The following is a 20,354-nucleotide window of genomic DNA, read 5'->3' as shown; positions in this document are numbered from 1 at the left end:
ATCTGATCATGTCCTGTCTCTTTCAAAGATTTACCGATATAAATCCTCTGTGCTCCATTTTCTACTTTCTCTTATATATATTTGGCATCGACTATTCTTTTTTGCCTTGCACTGTTTTGTTTCTTTAATTAAAATATTTCATATTATCCAAATTTACACTTAATTTTCATAAACTGCTGGTGATGAGCAGTTGATGCTCTAACTATCAAAGACCTTGCACTCAAACATTAATTGAAAAGACATAGCGATTTGAGTTTTGTGGATTGTGAATAGTTAGCTCACCTCCCGGCATCTCTGTCAGCTCATTTAGTGGAGGGACATTATCCAAAGTGTTGGCATACTTCTTTGCAGCCTGGCGCTGGGCATAACGGGCTTCAATTTCCTTCTTTGTCCTAGGTATCCGACACTTGAAGATGCAACATAGAACGATTACTGAAAAGAAATAGAAAGATCTCAAGACTTTTTTTGAATAAAGAAGCTTGCTGGTTATTGAATGGTTGCAGTATTTGGCCTTGTGTCATAAATGCATCAAGCCAAGCCCTTATCTAGACATAAGCATGAAATCTAAGATGACCCTTCATTGGACTAGAGGTCCTCATTGCATTCCCAAGTGGTTGGCAAAAATCCACCAGTACTATTTGTACCTTTAGGGTCTTCTTTACATCACAGACCAGTTACTTTAATAATCTGCTCTCCAATTCCCTGTAGTTTGAAATCTGGCTCATGTTTGTGATGCTCCCTTTCCTCTTCCTAGGATACTGGTTTCTGCAATCCTTTCCAATTGCCAGGTGCCCAGTTTGGTGCCAGATACCAGGGACTTGATTCTCATCTTCCTTCCATTCACCAGCACATGGTCCACGTGCTCCATTGCCATTAACTAGGGCTCTGGTTCCCATGTTCCTTTGTCACTTGCCATGGCTCCAGTTCCTTTAAAATTTCCCAATTCACTGGAAAATATATTAGAATACTACCTAATATCTTTAAAAAATGAGTTAATAGTTAGAGCATCAGACCATAAGACATAGGAGCAGAATTAGGCCATTCAGCCCATCAAGTCCGCTCTGCCACTTCATCATGGCTGATCCCATTCAACCCCATACACCTGCCCTCTCACCATATCCCTTGAATGCCCCGATCAATCAGGAATCTATCAACTTCCGCTTTAAGTATACCCATAGACTTGGCCTTCACCGCAGTCTGTGGCAGAGCATTCCACAGATTCACCACTCGTTGGCTAAAAAAATTCTCTATTCCAAAAGATTGCCCCTCAATTTTGAGGCTGTACCCTCTAGTACTGGATACATCCACCAGAGGAAACATCCTCTCCACATCCACCTTATCTAGTCTTTTTAACATTCAGTAGGTTTCAATGAGATCCTCCCTCATTCTTCTAAATTCCAGTGAGTACAGGCCCAAACCTGCCAAACGCTCCTCATATGTTAGCTCCTTAATTTCCGGAATCATCCTCGTGAATCTCCTCTGGACTTTCTCCAATGACAACACATCCTTTCTGAGATAAGGAGCCGAAAACTGTTGACAGTGCAGCCTAACTAGTGTCTTATAAAGCCTCAACATTATCTCCTTGTTTTTATATTTTATTCCCCTTGAAATAAATACCAACATTGCTTTTGCCTTCTTTACCACAGACTCAACCTGTGAATTAACCTGTTTGGGAGTCTTGCACGAGGACTCCTAAGTCCTTTGCACCTCTGATGTTTGAATTTTCTCCTCATTTCGATAATAATCTGCGCTATTATTCCTTTTACCAAAATGCTTTAGCATACATTTCCCAACACTGTATTCCATCTGCCACTTTTTTGCCTATTTTTCCAATTTGTCTAAGTCCTGCTACAATTGCATTGTTTCCTCAGTACTACCTACACCTCCACCTGTTTTCGTTTCATCCACAAACTTTGCCACAAAGTCATCAATTTCAATGATCTAAACCATTGACAAACAATGTGAAAAGCAGTGGACCCAATACTGACCCCTGAGGAACACATAGTTGTCGGGGATTAACAGAAATGAGATCAAATCATTCACATAATCTGCTACTCTGGCACCACCAATGTCCCAGATATGCAGATTATTATAGGGTTTAGTCTGGATGATAGCAAATACCACTTTTGCCTCTGCATCATCTGTAACTTATGCTAGCAAAATCAGGAACAATCTGGTCACCTGGACCAGATGGGCTACACCCCAGGGTTCTGAAAGAGGTTGCTGAAGAGATTGTGGAGGCATTAGTTATGATCTTTCAAGAATTACTAGATACTGCAATGGTTCCAGAAGACTGGAAAATTGCAAACTCTTTAAGAATGGTGGGAGGCCAAAGACAGGAAATTGTGGGTCAGTTAGACTGACTTCAATGGTTTGGAAGATTATTAACGATGAGGCTTTGGGATACGTGGAGGCACATGATAAAATAGGCCTAAGTCAGCTCAACATTGAAGAAATAACAAGCGGGATAGACAAAGGAGAGAAAGTGGCTGTTGTTTACTTGGATTTTCAGAAGGCCTTTGATAAGGTGCTGCACATGAGGCTGCTGAACAAGGCAAGAGTCCATGGTTTACAGAAAAGGTACCAGCAGGGACAGAGAATCAACTGCCTTGCAGGAGGCAAAGAGTGGGAATACAGGGTGGCTTTTCTGGTTGGCTGCCGGTGACTAGCGGTGTTTCGTGGGGGTTGGTATTGGGACCACTTCTTTATATGTTATATTTATATTTGAAAGACAGAATTGCTGGCTTTGTGGCTAAGTTTCCAGATGATACAAATGTAGGTAGAGGGACAGGTAGTGTTGAAGAAGCAGGGAGACTGCAAAAGGACTTCATCAGCTTAGGAGAATTGGTAAAGAAGTGGCAAGGTAGGGAAGTGTATGGTCATACACTTTGGTAGAAGGAATAAAGGTGTAGACTATTTTTCTAAATGGGCAGAAAATTCAGAAATTATAGGTGCAAAGGGACTTGGGAGTCTTAGTGCATGATTCCCTAAAGGTTAACATGCTGGTTCAGTCAATGATAAGGATGGCAACATCCACTGACTCTCCTTTGTCTATCCTGCATGTTATTTCCTCAAAGTAATCAAACAGATTTGTCAGGCAATGTTGGCATTCGTTTCAAGAGGACTAGAATATAAGACCAAGGATGTAATGCTAGGGCTTTATAAGGCATTGGTCAGACTGCACTTGGAGCATTGTGATCAGTTTTGGGCTCCTTCTCAAAGAAAGGATGTGTTGACATTGGAGTGGATGCAGAGGAGGTTCACGAGAATTATCCCAGGAATGAAAGGGTTAATGTATAGGGAGTGCTTGAGGGTTCTGGCCTGTATTCACTGATGTTTAAAAGAATGAGGAGGGAATTGCTTCGAAATCTATTGAATATTGAAAGTCCTACATAGAGTGGATATGAAGAGAATGTTTTCTATAGTTTTGGAGTTTAAGGCCAGAGGACACAGCCTCTGAGTAGAAGGCTGTTCAAGGTTCAAAGATTCAAGATTCAAAAAACTTTATTGTCATTCTAACCATACATCAGCTCTGCAGGGCAGAATGAGACAGTGTTTCTCAGGGGCAGTGCAAATGTTCCTTTAGGATAGAGGTGAGGAGGAACTTCTTTAGCCTGAGAGTAGTGAATCTGTGGAATTCATTGCTGTAAATGTCTGTGGAGGCTAAATCATTGGGTATATTTAAGGTGGAGTTTGATAAGTTCTTGATTAATCAGGGCATCAAAGGTTATGGAGAGAAGGCAGGAGAATGGGGTTGACAGGGATAATAAATCAGCCATGATGGATTGGTGGAGCAGACTCAATGGGCCAAATGGCCTAATTCTGCTCCAATGTCTGATCATCATGACTTTTTGTGCAATTTTTATTTTCCTTTATCTTTGTTTCCTGTCCTAGGATGAAAGTGTAAAATTGCCTCACATGAAAATACGTAGGAATCACATAGGAACATGTTGGCAAACACCGTAGATGCAAAGAAGTGCTGCAATGTGATTATCATTAACTCTTGAACACAAGCTCATTCCATTAATGTCTTTCCCAGCTTTGCAAACTGTTCAGCCACACTCATGAATTTAGCTGACTGCTGTTCTTCTGTTTTCTCAGATATCGGATCTCTTCGCCCAGTTCACCCTATTGATTTTGTATCATTTAGAGCAATTGCAAGATATACTAAATGCTCAGTGATTGCCAAGTGTGGGTAAGATCAATATAAGAGTTGAACTCATTTGGAGTTCTGTGCGCAGTTCTGGATACCTACCTACAGGACAGTTATCAATAAGATTGAGAGTGCAGATAAAATTTACAAGTATATTGTCAGGACTTGAGGACCTGAGTTATAGGTAAAGGTCGAATAGGTTAGTTCTTTATTCCATGGAGTGTAGGAGAATGAGTGGAGATTAGATAGAGGTATACAAAACTATGAGGGATGTAGACAGAACACATGTAAGTAGGCTTTTTCAACTGAGGTCTGGTGTGACTTGAACTAGAGGTCATATGTTAAGCGTGAAAGGTGAAATGTTTAAGGGAAACCTCAGGAGGAATGTCTTCGCCCAGAGGATGGTGAGAGTATGGAAGGAGCTACCAGGGGAAGTGATGGATGAGGGTTCAATTTCAACATTTAAAAGAAATTTGGATATGTACTGTACATGGGTGGGAGAGGTATGGAGAGCTATAGTTCAGGTGTGGAATCACTTTAAATTCCTGTGTGGTATTATCTCAGAGGACCTGTCCTGGACCCATCATATAAATATAATTGCGAAGAGAGAACGACAGCACCTCCACCTCCTCAGTAGTCCGCGGAGGTTTGGCATGTCATTTGCAACCTTGGCAAACCTCTATAGATGTGTGGTGGAAATATGATGACCGGCTGCATTGCAGCCTGGGTTGGAAACACCAATACCTTTGAGCGGGAAATCCTACAAGAGACAGTGGATTCATCCAGGACATCATAGGTAAAACCCTCCCAACCATTGAGCAAATCTGCATAGAAAAGCAGCATCCATCATCAAAGATCCTCACCACCCAGGCCATGCTCTTTTCTTGCTGCTGCCATCTGATAGGAGGTACAAGTGCCTCAGGAATTGCACCACCAGGTTCAAGGACAGTTGCTACCTCTCAACCATCAGGCTCTTGAACAAAAGGCGATAACTACACTCATTTAAGGACTCTTTTATCTTGTTATTTCATGCTCGTTATTTATTTATATCCGCACTGACACAGTTTGCTGTCCATTGATCCTGTTCACAGTTACTGTTTTATAGATTTGCTAAGTATACCCACAGAGAAAGAATCTCGGGATTCTATGTGGCGACATGTAAGTATTTTGATAATATTATTTTACCTTGGACTTTAGAACTTAGAATTTTGATAAGACTAGGCATAACAATCATTTGGCATGGACTGGATGAGCCAAAGGACCTGTTTCTGTGCTGTGGCGCTCTCTGACACTGACTTAAAATCCTGTTTTGTCCAGTGACAAAATAGATGTAAATCAGCGATTAGATTGCTGACTCAGACCCACTGTGAAATATTAATAGAGCAGTCATGGAATTATGTGACAACAGAAGTGGCATTTTTGATAAGATATTAAACTCTTATTTCCCTGTTGAATTTTGAGATAAATCTATTAATAAGGATCGTATCTACAGTCAGGCAATGCAGACATTTGCTTCCATAAAAAAGATCAGCAGACCTCTTCTGGAAGGGTTGGCACTTGCATTTTTAATGCTCCCTTTGATCTTTCACTATCCAGTATGGAGTTTAATGTTACATCATAATTACTACTGAAAACATTTACACAATGAGTCTTCTTTCTCTTACAAACAACTGAATGACAGCGAAAAACTGCACCCAGCTTACTTAAAGACATAGAAGTACTTTGCTTCTGTTACAGCTGATGCTTTGAAGCATATGAGTACAGTGTGTTTGCCCATCCATTATCATTGATTAGCTCAAAGGCAGTTTGTCTATCAGTGGCATAATTGACACAGAATTATATCAGGTGTGGTCACTTCTTTCACCAGTAGCGATTGGAATTGTGAAGTGAGGTTTTCATTATGAAGACTGGATCTCATCCTGAGTTAGGACGATTGGATCAAGCAATAACATTCAATGCCTGACTCCATTCCCAGAACAATAAAACTGATTGAAGGAGAGCAAGTTGGTACTAAGTAAAAACTCTCCACATGTGGCTCTTCCAGGATTCTGACATCCAGCTTGAGGTAGTTTTTCAGAGGCTTACAGATGGAACCTAGTTCCCAGTGATTCCCATGAATCACTGACTTCCCAAAATAAGAACCTAATTTCCCTACGCTGATTTCAATTTATGTTGACATCATACCTTTGGCTACAGTCGAAGAACTGAATGAAAACAAATAAATCAAGAACAGGTTTGAAGTGCTCCAGCATTAACAATCCTGTTGGGAATGGGCCTCGTTTTTCTTTTGGAGATGTCTTCTCTATTCCATTTAGCAGAACACCACTTTGCAGCTTTTCATCTGCTTTCTTACTTTTGTAACAATCTGCTAATTATTATACATAGCCAAACTTTTAAGTTTAAGTTTATTCCATCTTAAAGCAGACTTAACCTTGAATTTCCAATGTTCTTAAGCTGACAGCTGACATGGAGAGTGGTTCCAGATTTTCACTTGCCTTTGCATGGAAGCCCCATTTCCTCAGTTCACTCTTGAGTGACCTAGTTCTAATTCTACCATTGGATCCTTTCCTTCCACCAGAAGAAGTGCCTTTTCTGTCATCATCCCAGTGATATAGATTCCTCTTTCATCTTTCTGACTGGAACAGATTTAGGAGGACTAGAAAGGGTATGAATTGTAAACTAAAGTTGAATTCTGATGGGATCTCCGGTCTTCAGGCTGTTGGCAGAGAATTACAGCAGTTTTCTTCGTCCAATAGTCTTAATGCGTTAGAATCAGAGCACCATATCATAACAAGGGCTCTTCTAGTATCTACACTAGCCGCATGAAAAATCTAGTAAATTAGCATTTTTGAAATCTGTTTGGGTAAAGTTAAAGTCAATCAGTGATCATTGAGCTTACAAAGTGAAAGCATCCACTTCTGTGACGACGATGTTATTGTATGACACTGCTTGTTTCTAGGAACAACATGACAATGCTGCTTCGCTTTGATATATTTGCATGTGAGTGCCATACACAAGTACACCAGGTGTCAATGGGCATGCAGGATGTTAGTATGTAAAAAAGTATGCATCCGTGTTCAATAATCTAGAGAATATCAGATGTAATACTAACTGACAGCAGAGATTTTCCTCACATGCTACCTCTAAATATAGTGCAATGGACCACAAGGGTTGACACTAAAACCAACATATTTTGGCCCTGAAAAACAATCCTGGTTTGAAGAAAATCTTTAAACCTTAAAGATAAGATTAACTTTATTTGTCACATGTATATTGAAACATCAAAACAGGTGTTGCCTCACTTCTGGCACCAACATAGCTTGGCCCACAGCTCACTAACCTGAAGTGTACGTCTTTAGAACATGGGAGGACACTGTAGCAACCGGAGGAATCCCACACAGTCACAGGGAGAACATACAAATTGCTTACAGGCAGCGACAGGAATTGAACCCTGATCACTGATACTTTATACTGATTGTGTTAACCACTACGCTACCAGGCTATTACAATTTCAAATGAGGGTTGCAAGTCAACATTATTGACCAAGGAATTCCAAACTTCATTCAAGAGAGAAAGAGCACCTGTGTTTCTCTTGGGTATTAAAAGCTTCCCTGGCTACAATGTGTGTCAGTAGACTTGTACTGGCAGGAGCAGTGGGAAACAAATGAGGACAGTAAGCATGGAGAATAATCCTGACAAAAAGACACTTAAACACTGCGTAGTGTAACACAAACTTGAAGATCAGCATCGCAAATTACATTGGGGCACATTGCAGCCTTCTGAACTCAAGATCAATGCTCTAACATTAAGTAGCTCACTTTCTCTGGGGGTATCAGGAATGGCCTTTTCTGTTACGAGTTTTCCTTCTGTAATTTTAGCTCAGTTTTACTCCCTCCATCAATACAGCCTGATCTGCTGGACATGTCCCCAGCTACAGCATCAGCAAAAGATAACGGACACAAACAAGTGAAATCACCTGATAACCTGTTTGACCTGGCCTCACTCCGTTGCACGTATTTCTTTTGTCCTATCCATCTCTTGTTCCATATTCTGCACAATATAAACTAACTTGCTTTTTACGGAAAGCATAAATTATGATGATATTTTTCCTAAATTGGCTTAAATGCTCTCGGGTACTTAAGGTGAATTATTTGATTCAGGCTCTTAAATAATTAAAGAATTTGATGGGGTAGATATAGAAAAAAAAGCATCTTCTCCAATGAAACACAAAACAGGAGACATTTAAAAGTGAGACTTAGGCCTCCAAGCCAAAATCTCAGGGAGAAATCAGGGAATCTAGCCCTCACCCTCTCCCACTCTTGATAATATAAATAATGAATAAGTGAGCATCGACTGTTTATTTTTTCCATAGATAGCTGCCTGGCCTGCTGAGTTCCTCCAGCATTTTGTGTGCAATGAATAAGTGGAGTTGGACTAGGTTAATGAAGGCATGGGCCAGTTCAAAATGTCAAGGTCCAGCAACACTGAACCTCCAGTAATGAGACCGATAAACACAAGAGGGATTATTTTCCCACTGCCCACAAACTAATGCCCTAACCCACAAATGTTAGCAGAAACCCAAAATTCTGCAATTCTGCTTCAAGAGAAGGATAGGTGCTTCTGTAGATGTATTCAAGGACAAGGTTATTAGATTTTATTATCTGAGGGTATCAATGAAAAAGATGAGCAAGTAGTATTAAAATGCCAGTATCCAATTTAGGGTAGAACAGGTTCAAATGGGGTAAAACACAACTCAATAGACAATAGACAATAGGTGCAGGAGTAGGCCATTCGGCCCTTCGAGCCAGCACCACCGTTCACTGTGATCATGGCTGATCATTCGCAATCAGTATCCAGTTCCTGCCTTATCCCCATAACCTTTGATTCCGCTATCTTTAAGAGCTCTATCCATCTCTTTCTTGAAAGCATCCAGAGACTTGGCCTCCACAGCCTTCTGGGGCAGAGCATTCCATACATCCATCAATCTCTGGGTGAAAAAGTTTTTCCTCAACTCTGTTCTAAATGGCCTACCCCTTATTCTTAAACTGTGGCCTCTGGTTCTGGACTCACCCATCAGCGGGAACATGCTTCCTTTCTCCAGCGTGTCCAATCCCTTAATGATCTTATATGTTTCAATAAGATCCCCTCTCAGCCTTCTAAATTCCAGAGTATACCAGCCTAGTCGCTCCAATCTTTCGACATATGACAGACCCGCCATCCTGGGAATTAACCTTGTGAACCTACGCTGCACTCCCTCAATAGCAAGAATGTCCTTCCTCAAATTTGGAGACCAAAACTGCACACGGTATTCCAGGTGTGGTCTCACCAGGGCCCTGTACAGCTGCCGAAGGACCTCAATCCCAATTACACACAGTATACCAGTGGCAATGAAGTTTGAATGAAGTACAGTCTGTCACACAGACCAATTTTACTTCAAAGTTTAAGGCTCTGTTGTCATAACAGAGAAAGGAAACCATAAATTTTGTTTGTAACAAGTTAGTGATCTAGCTATCCTGGGAATACTGATAAGAGATCTTCCAGGGAGCATGCTGCCAGCCTGTCCCTGAGCTTAACTGTAGATGGGGAAGCAGTATGAGTTGTCCTCTTACATTCCTGCTGTAATCATTCTTAATGCTGTGCTGTGGAGTGATATCTGTCACCGCATGTTTGAGCTTCACTTCGATATCCTACCACCTCGACAAGATCTAGTCTAATTCAAAGACTCATGTTCGTGATGAGAGCCCAGGGCACCGCCTGCTTTCTCTCAACCAGTCTCTGCCAGAGTAGGGAGATGCCAAATGTAATTTATTTCCAAAGCAATTATGTTTCCAGTGGGACATACTGGCGTCAGGGCTGATCAGTAAGTCAGAATGACAATCTATCAAATTGTGCTGAATTTTCAAAGATTCGGTTTCAACAGAAACCCAAAAAAATCTACGCCTACAAAACTTCAGTAATTAGGAGCCAGAAAAGGAGGGGATGCCTTCCATTAGTTCTCCTGAGGAGTACGCTGTCTAATCATTACTCCAGGTCACATAGAGAATGGCCTCCTGCAATGTTTGTCTTTCCCTATGCTTCCAATTAACCACCCATCCTCAAGGCATAAACAAAAATAAGGCGACATTGAATTAGCCTTTCACATTAGTACTGTTGTAGGCTGGATCAGAGGTGGTGACAAATCGTCATTTTGAAAATCTAATTGAATGGTGCCACAACAACTTCTCACTCACCATCAGCAAAACCAAAGAGCTGATTATTGATTGTAGGAGGAAGAAACCAGAGGTCCACGAGCCAGATCTCATTAGGGGTTCAGAGATGGTGAGACTCCGTAACGTTAAATTCCTTGGCATGATCATTTTGGAGAATCTCTCCTGGGATCATAATGTAAATGTCATTACAAAGAAGGCATGGCAGTGTCCCTAATATCTTAGATGTTTGCGCAGATTTGGCGTGTAATCTGAAACGTCGACAAACTTCTCTAGATGTGTAGTGGTTGCATCATGGCCTAATATGGAAAAGCCCACAAAAAGTAGTGGTTACAGTGAAGTCCATCAGGAAATTCCCCACTCACTACTGATCACATCTACAAGGAGTACTGCCACAAGAAAGCAGCATCTATCGTCAACGGCCACCACCATCCAGGTCATCTTGCTGCTGCCATCCGGAAGGACGTCAGGAGCTTTAGATTCCACACCACCAAGTTCAGGAACCTAACCTGGTTCAACGCTTCAACTATTAGGTTCCTGAACCAGTGTGGATAGCTTCACTTACCTCAAACTTGCATTTGTACATTTGTCTTCTTTTGCACATTGATTGTCTGTCAGTCTTTGCACATAGTTTTTCATTGAAACTACTGTATTTCTTTATTTTACTGTGAATGCCTGCAAGAAAATGAATCTCAGGGTAGTGTACAGTGGCATATACATACCTTGATAATAAATTTATTTTGAACTTTGAACTTTGAACTTTGAACACATCAACAGCCATTATTTAGTTTCAGAATTGGTTCGGTACAAAATAAAACATTCTTTAGTCTATGCTATCAAATACTTAACATGGGAAAAGTACAAGAGGAATTATTATCAACAGTCAGTACACCACATCCTTCGATTCAATGAACCTGTCTGAGCTACATTATGTCCACTCTGCTGATGTCATAATGTGAAGTAAGATATACGCCACCATAAAAATTAACATGACAGCAAGGTGTTTAAATAGCACACCAAAAATTAACTCATAAGCTGTTTTAGAACTTGTTCTCAGAAAATGTCAAGTGATCGTGAATTAGTTTCGTTTGTAGAATAAAATGTTTTACATAAGAAAAGGACTAGGGTCAACTTGTAAAGTTATAAATTGAAGGCATATTTCCATTAGTAATAATTTACCTTGTCTAGATATATAATTGGAATGAAGCCACAGAATTTGTGCACTTTTTATGACTGCAAGACATCCCAAAACGTCCCACAGATAATGAAGAAATTTTGAGGTTGTAGTGGGAAATTAAAGTTGTGTAATTTTGTCCAGGGAAATGAGTGTCAGATAAGAGATAAATGTTGCCTGGGACACCACTTACTCCCCCACAGACTGGCGCTATGAATTTCTACAGCCCCAAACAAATTCACAGATTCCTGTTAAAACTGAACCTCATATTCCCAAACTCAACAGAAGCCTTTCATCTTTGGGGAGGCAAAGAAGACAATAGAAAATGCTGTCAGTTCCGGGTGTGAAAAGGTGAAAGAGTGATAAGTGGAAAGGGTTATGTTGGGCACGGGTGCGACAATGAATGTATTTTAATTTGTTACAAAGTTCAAAGTTCAAGTCCAAAGTAAATTTATTATTAAAGTACGTATATGTCACCATATACTACCTTGAGATTCATTTTCTTGCAGACATTCACAGTAAAAAACAAAGAACTACAACACAATCATGAAAAATTGCACACAAAGACTGACAACAATCAACGTCAAAAAGTGTAAACACAAAAAAAATTAATAAATAAAGTTCAGTGTATTATTGAAGTGTGGATGTTACAGTTACGCTGATTTTGCCAAATGGCCATAGACAAGAGTGCAAGAAATAGACTGCAATGATAGAATTTCTTTGACTGGATCAAATTAAATTTAGGAAGCTGAGTTTACTCAATATTATGAGTTATAATATTTGCCCTGAGGTGCTTTATCATAATTTACATATTAATTATTTGTATAAGGGCCATCATTAATAAAGCTGCTCAAACTCCCGTAAATGTACTTACTCATTAAGACATCTATATAATAATGACATAATTCTATAAATCAGTCCCCTTTGTTTTCATAATTTAGAGTGTTATTTGGTTTATAGTTTACATACTTACTGCGATCTCTACTGCCTCTTAATTTACAGATGCAATGATTCTAAGTGTGTGATTTAGAATCAAAGGGGAGAATGCTGCATTAGGGTGTACAATTGTTATTTTTCTTATATTGTCTTTGTAGTTTATCCTTGCTACGTTTGTATTTTTATATAATCACCTATACATATACACACACACATGTAATTGTTCAGTGAGTTTTTCAGCAATTACAGTGCAGTTGCTTCTGTATTTTTGAAGTTTTTAGTTTTTTTAGTTTTCTGTAGTAGATGTCACACCGCTTAAATCTGGCTATTTTATAGGTTAATGATTATCACTGGAATTTGGTTATCTCTGGCCTGAGTATCAGATACCCACGGCTGCCTTTTTCCTTTTTTTCTTTTCTTTGTTCTCTCAGTTTTTTCTTTGTTCTTTTAACAGTTAATAAAATGGCCATAAGCAACATGTTTTATGTCTCATTCTCAACTTGCAAAGAACCTCTGGACTACACAATCACCAGGATCCCACACCCCTCTTTTAAATATGTCAATGGGTTTGAGGTTCTGGGATACAGCAAATTTACTAACAGATAAAAGGAAAACAGGAAAACCATAGCACTGGCCATATCTGGAATTACACATACTGATTTGTTGCACTGACTTACTCACGGCCAAGATGAATATGGAGAAGACACCGACCACTTGCCAAAGTCGCAGGCCCCAGAAAACCACGGTCTCTGATGTCACAGGGTCTGGCTTTTTTGGAGGAATTGTAGTAGACTAGGAAAGATGAAGAATATCACTGGTAACTATGCAGTTTTAAATACATTCATTTTTCACTACGAAATGTAGAAGGCCTGTAAATGCATTCACTTAGCAGGAAACAATGTCAACTTTACAGCAACGTGGGAATGGATGTGGAAATATGAATCTACAGTACAACCCATTGGATGGATTCTGCATACTATTAATTGAGGGGCTGATCTACATCACAAATGAACTTACCCATTAACTTCCATACTTCTTGACAGCTACCCTTTAAAGCAATGCTTTCTAGAGTGAAAATGTAAAATCTCACTGCTACAATTCTTTCCATTACCCACTCCTTTAATGCAATGGTCCTTAAATCTGTATATTGTAGTTTGCATTCTACCACTGAAATTACTTGTTCATTATTTACTTCATTTTGAAACCATTCAGAATTCTGAATAACTGTACGAAGTTTAATTTTAATTTTTATTCTGAGGGAAACAGTCCTAGCTTTTGCGCTCTCTCCCCATAGCTGAAGCCTTTCATCCTCAGTACCCTCAGTACCATATGAACAAGTCTCTCCTGCTTTAACTGAGGTCTAACACATCATTTACAAAGAGCTGGCAAAAGTTTGCTTTAGTACTCATTTCCTCCGTTATTATTAAATGGTTTTGAAACACCTTTTTGGCCCAACTTTCCATATACAAAGATTAGTGCACGTACACCCTGCTACCGCACCCAAATTGAAATTGTCCTCCCAATTCAATTCTCCCTTCTTCATTCTTCTAACCAAAATGTGTCACTTCTCCGTATTAAGTTTTCAGATTGCACCCTAACCATTTCATAGGTTTGTGTAACTTAACTGTTATCTTCTTCGCTGTGATGTATTCTGTCTTTTGCGTTGTTAGCAGATTGCAAAATGCTGCCTTATGTGCATGTGTCCAGATTATTAATTTTCATCAAGCGGATAAATGCTTCTTTGTAACCTTACATGGCTATTGTGGGAGAGGGCTTCTTCACTGAGATCCAAAGGAAATTTGAAGAAACAAAAGACCACTATAGAAACATAAGCAGAAAGAACGTAAATAGGTTGTAAGAAAACTAGAAGGAAACAAGGATGTTGGTGCCATAAGTTGTGATGAAAACCTGCAAAGGTGGGAATGGTTACAGCACATGCTTCTGATCTGTACGTTTAGTAACACCAACATACAGATTATTCTGTTGTTATATATCCACAAACTAGAGGAAAGGAGCTTCACTCAGTGGTAGGATCTTATGGACACTGGGATCAGGGAGTTATTTGTGAGTGCCATCCATTGAAACACAAGAGGCGGCAAGGGTATTGTGGTTATCCCAGTCTTGAGTCTCTTGTTTCAAGAGTCTGCTGTCAGGCATGCAAGCTTGTGAATAACGAGGACCTCAATTATGTGGGTGCTGGCTTGGCTTATGTTGGTTTGTTTATCCCTTCAGTGCACTTGGGAGGCTTTTGTGGAGGTATCACTGGTGTTTTTTTCCCAGTGCCTTGATGTGCTTGCAGTAGGTAGTCCAAGTTTCAGAATGATATAAGAGGGCAGGGATCACTCTTGAGAGTGGACTTACTGTTAGGTCTGAGGTCTTGATCTTCAAATCCCTTTCCCTCAAATGGACAAAAGATATGTTTGCACATGAATGGCATCATTTTTTAAAAAATCACTTATGTCTGTAGATTTTTATAGGAAGTAGAGAGGCTACAGAAGGATTTTGACAGTTAGGAGAATGGGCAATAAACGACAGATGGAATATGGTGTTGGGAAGTGTATGGTCATGCACTTTGGTAGAAGAAATGAAAGGGTTGACTTTTTTCTAAATGGAGAGAAAATACATAAAAGACTGAGGTGCAAAGGGACTTGTGAGTTCTTGTGCAGGATTCCCTAAAGGTTAATTTGTAGGTTGAGTCTTTAGTGAGGAAGGCAAATTCAATGTTAGCATTCTTTTCAAGAGGACTAGTCCATAAAAGCAAGGATGTAATGATGAGACTTTATAAAGCACTGGTGCGGTCTCACTTGGAGTATTGTGAGCAGTTTTGGGCCCCTTATCTTAGAAAGGATGTGCTGAAACTGGAGAGGGTTCAAAGGAGGTTGATTCTAGGGTTGTATGGCTTGTCATATGAACGACGTTTGATGTCTCTGGGTCTTTATTCGCTGGAATTCAGAAGAATGAGGGGTGATCTCATTGAAACCTATCAAATGGTGATAGAGTGGATGTGGAGAGGATGTTTCCCATAATGGGAGAGTCTAAGACCAGAGGACACAGCTTCAGAATAGAAGGGCATCCTTTTAGAACAGCGATGAGGAGGAATTTCTTTAGCCAGAAAATGGTGAATCTGTGGAATTCTTTGCTATAGGGAGATATGGGGGCCAATCTATTTATATGTATATGTATATTTAAAGCAGAGGTTGATAGATTCTTGACTGGTCAGGGCACGAAGGGATATAGGGAGAAGGCAGGAGATTGGGGCTGAGAGGAAAATTGGATCAGCCATAATTAAATGGTGGAGCAGACTCGATAGGCCAAATGGCCTAATTCTGCTCCTATATCTTATGGTCTGTCTTTGTTGAGAGGTGGTCCACATCTTTCATTGTTTTGACATGAATCTTTAGTATTGGGAAAAAAATGATGCACAAAGAAGTGATGTCGGTAGAGGCCTTTGGTCTTGGTGAATATTGTGTGCAAGCTCTATCCTCTTGTCTGCTTTATGAACAAGTAGATGATGCCTTGAAGCTTAGCCTCTGAGCACACACAAACTCATCCAACATATGAACTTCACTACTGAAATCAAGATAAACCTGGTTCTGCAGTACACAGAATGGAGGTTGAACTGTCATTCCGAAGATCAGCTCCATTCTCACAGGAAGGTTGTTGGAAGTGAGATGCAACATTATGCTTTTTGATATCCATGGCTGCGATCAACAAAAGGACTTTTATCTGCAAGCCATTGACTATGAACTGTAAAATCTGGGCACAGACTTGCTAAATATACCTCTCTTATGTAGCTATTTTCCCTTTCTGCTTGTTCTTCTTGCCTGCTCTTTTTGACTGCTCTTTTATCCCTGTGATTAGTTTTTCCCTCCCTGGTGTTCCTTTAGTCACTTTTGCTTTTAGCATGCTCCTCTGCTTTTCATGAAAAATGCACAAGTTGTTGTGGATAATTACACATGCTATCAAAGTGAGACAATTTGACAATCATTGCATGTGATAATATATAATAACATATTTGGAAAAGTATAAATGTTAACTAATAATAAATAATAAATGTTTAAATTTTCAATAGAAGAAAACAATCTAAATACAAGAAATGTATGATAGAACTGCCAACTCGAGAGTGTGGTGTATAATTAAGATGCTCTCAGCCAGTTATTGCTGGGCATAGTCTGAACTAGAACACTTAAGAAATGGTGAAATTATTGTTCTGGTTCTTTCAATTAGTTTGCCTTCTACTTGGTTACAAGTCCTTCCTCTATTTTGTATTTAACTATTGAAGTTTCCTCTAACAACAGTGCTTAGCCAGTAGAGTTGCTGCTTTACAGTTCCAGTGACACAAGTTCACTCCTGCTCTCCAGTTCTTCACAGTCTCTCTGTATGTGGTTGCCAGGGTTTCCTCCAAGTGCTCTCGTGTCAGCACACATCCTAAAGACACGTCAGCTGGTTGGTTAATTGGTCACTATAAATGGCCCCAGATGCACGTACTGTAGGTGAGTGATAGAATCTATATAAAGTCGATAGAAACATGAGGAGGATAAAATGTGATTAGTGCATAATTAGTCTGACTGGATGCTTGATGGATGGTGGCGATCTGGCGTGCTGAAGGAGCTGTTTGCATGGTATATCTCTATAACTATTGATTTAATGAGTGCTATTTCAATAATATCGGGACGTGGGACTTGAAACTTGACTAGGTTGGACATTTTTCTGTTCCCCGGCCAAGTGAAGAGTAAAATCAAAATTCCTAGTGCACATAACTGATAATTCGATGCTTTCACCTGCATGACATGTGTACACATGGGGGACAGTGGGTGTATAACAGTGACATTGTCTGTCATACAGTACGCAGTTGAAATTTCTCTTGCAGCATTGGAGCTTAACCAAGGTCTTCTCACCAGATTACTGCATGATCACACCAGAAGATTCTTCGGAGGGGATCAGTCATTAGTGCTACTACCTCACGGCTCCAGGGACCTGCGTTCAATTCTGACCTCTGGATTTTATACATTCACCGTGAGACCATATAGGTTTCCTCCACAATCCAAAGACATGCTGCTATGTTGACTGGCCGCTGGAAATCATCCTTTAAATTATCCTTGGAAGTGGCAAAAGAACCAAAATGAGCATGTGCGAGAGAATGTTTTAGGACTGATGGGATTTCTCTGCATGAAGCTGGCCTGTACTCTGCAGGGTGAACAGCTTCGTTCTGCTCAATGACGATTAGGAATTGATTTATTAGTGTCACATAGACGGAAGTTGTGTATGTCATCCAGACGGATCATTTCACAACGTCAGTACATCGAAGTGGTACAAAGCAAAACCAGAATGCAGAATACAATGTTACAGTTATACAGAAGAAGTGCACAGTAGGAAGACAATAAGGTACAAGGTAGAATGTGAGGTCAAGGGTCCATCTAATTGTACAAGATGTCCTTTCAATAGTCTTGTAACAGCAGGATAGAAGCTGTCTTTGAGTCTGGTGGTATTCTCTTTCAGGCTTTTTTGTAATCTTCTACTCGAAGGGAGAAGACAGAAGGTAGGACGTCCAGGGTGATCTCATTGAAACTCATCAAATGATGAAAGGCCCTGATAGAGTGGATGTGGAGAGGACGTTCTCTATGGTGGTAGAATCTCAGAGCAGAGGACACAGTCTCAGAATAGAGGGCATCCTTTTAGAACGGAGATGAGGAGGAATTTCTTTATCCACGGAGTGGTGAATCTGTGGAATTCTTTGCCACAGGCAGCTGTGGAGGCCAAGTCTTTATATATATTTGAGGCAGAGGTTAGTAGATTCTTGATTGGCCAGGGCATGAAGGGATATAGGGAGAAGGCAAGAGGCTGAGGCTGAGAGGAAAATTGGATCAGCCACGATGAAATGGTGGAGCAGACTCAATGGGCCAAATGGCCTAATTCTGCGCCTCTATCTCATGGTCTTATGGGCTAATGGTGTTAAGGAACTGGAGATGAAGCTGAGTGACCTTTGGTTCATATGGGAAACTGAGGAAGTTACAGACAGGAGCTACAGGGAGGTAGTCACCCCTAAGATGCAGGAGGCAGGTAAATAGGTGACTGTCAGGAGAGGGAAGGGAAATTGGCAGCCAGTACAGAGTACCCTTGTGGCTGAGGACAGGGCTGTGGGTTTAGAAGCAGAGGCAGTGTGTAGGGATTCCATCAGGAGGGATAGGTAGATATTAGGGCAAAATTGCAGTCAGTGGGATTACTTGAAGTGTAATGGGGACAAAATTGAAAAAGGTGAAGGATACAGGACTGAATGCATGCCGTATACGGAATAAAGTAACTGACATTTATCACCCTTAGAGATAGGCAGGTATGATGCTGTGGGCATCACTGAGTTGTGGCTGAACGAAAATTATAGCTGGGAGTTAACAGCCGAGGATACACAGGTAGATATTTATGTTTGCATATTTACATATTTAAATATTATATATTTCACAACATATGTTAGTGTTATTAAACCTGATTCTGATTCTGAACAAATGCAAAAGTTCTTCCAATGGGGAATTTGTGTTGCAAGGACTTACTTGTTCCTGGACTGCAGTAGTGCACTCCAAGAGTGACCAATGCACAGAGAATGCCATCATTCTACATTCCATCCAGTCGGTTTAATCTTCTTCAGTTTTAATGTGCAAAAGAATGAGTCTTAATGTCTGTAGCAAACAAGTTTTCCTGATTATGAACAATCTTAGCAGGCTCTCCATAGCCAACAGCCTTCAGTCACTTAACGGTTCACAGAAGGACAGAGGGGCAATATTTCTAATACTTTTTATTGTGTCCATTATGTTCTTGACTCCAAAACAATTTTAGAGTGGTTACAGTTCTACCTGGGTGAACACAGCAGTAGCACATGCATTGAGATAACCCGGTGAGAAACTGATCCTTAAATCTGTTGTTGGCAACACTGGCTGAGGGGAGGAATGTTGGGCTGCACAGAGAACATTTGGCTCCCCTACAAAATGCTTCCTAACCAAAACAGCTGTTACTTCTTCAGTGGGGAGACTTCAGGTAAGTAACAGAATGCTGTGAGGGACGGTAAATTATAAAGAGGGAGAGACAGACAGATAGAGTGACAGACAGAAGGGTGGGGTGGGGAAATCACAAAATGTGAAAAGAGAGGGAATAAGCACCTGGCTCATTGAGCCATCTCCACCATTTATCAACTTCATATCTGATGTATCTCAATCACATTGAACAACATCTGTTTTTATGAACCCAGTGACTGAACCTCTGGAGAAGAATATTCTAAAGGTTTGTTACCTTCTGTGTAAAGAAATGTTGTCTTCATCTCTGCTAAATGTCCTTCTCTTTATTCTGAGACCATGACCATTGGTTCAAATCTTGTCAGTCAGGAGTAACATACACCCTATCAAAAACTATGCAGGAATTTTATAAGGTTCAATGGGAGCCCCTCTTATTCATCTGAATTGTAAAACAGGCCTAGTTTAGACAATCTTTCCATATAAGGCAAAACTGGCAAAGTTCAATCACTCAACATTAAAAAAATACCTATGCTGTGCATCGGCCCGCACCCCTCCATTCTGTACTGCATGTGCCATGTCTTCAATCACTCACTTAACTTATCTTTATCTCTTGATATTTCTTTACACTCTTTTCTCTACCCACAATCCTAAGTGGTTTTGTATTCTCCAGAAACTTGGAAAAATGCCATTTGGTCTCCTTAGACAAATTATTGATTTAGACCGTGAAGAGTCGAGGCCTCAGGACTAATTGATGTAGTATCCCACAAGTGTTTTAGACAGATCGCTTTATTTCTACTCTTTTGTTCTTGTTCAATTCTCAGCCCAGATCAGAAATCTTCCCCCAATTTTGGGTGCTCTCTCCTCCTGTGTAGAACTTTATGGGA

General features: G+C 40.2%; 1 protein-coding gene across 1 annotated transcript in view; it reads right to left on the bottom strand.

Moving 5' to 3' along the window:
* The window catches only part of tmie (transmembrane inner ear), a 57,771-nt gene extending 38,700 nt beyond the window's left edge, over nt 1-19,071 (bottom strand). Inside the window, exons 1-3 of the mRNA XM_072246988.1 lie at nt 19,015-19,071; nt 13,147-13,261; nt 283-432 (exon numbers count right to left, since the gene is read on the bottom strand). Coding sequence (XP_072103089.1) covers nt 283-432; nt 13,147-13,261; nt 19,015-19,071 — 322 coding nt within the window. The remainder of the gene's footprint in view (nt 1-282; nt 433-13,146; nt 13,262-19,014) is intronic.
* Between the last annotated feature and the right edge of the window lie 1,283 nt (nt 19,072-20,354).

The sequence above is a fragment of the Mobula birostris genome, chromosome 1 (assembly GCF_030028105.1).
Source record: "Mobula birostris isolate sMobBir1 chromosome 1, sMobBir1.hap1, whole genome shotgun sequence".
Taxonomy (NCBI): Eukaryota; Metazoa; Chordata; class Chondrichthyes; order Myliobatiformes; family Myliobatidae; genus Mobula; species Mobula birostris.
The sequence above is the reverse complement of the archived record's forward strand: the minus strand, read 5'-3'. Positions and strand labels throughout refer to the sequence as shown.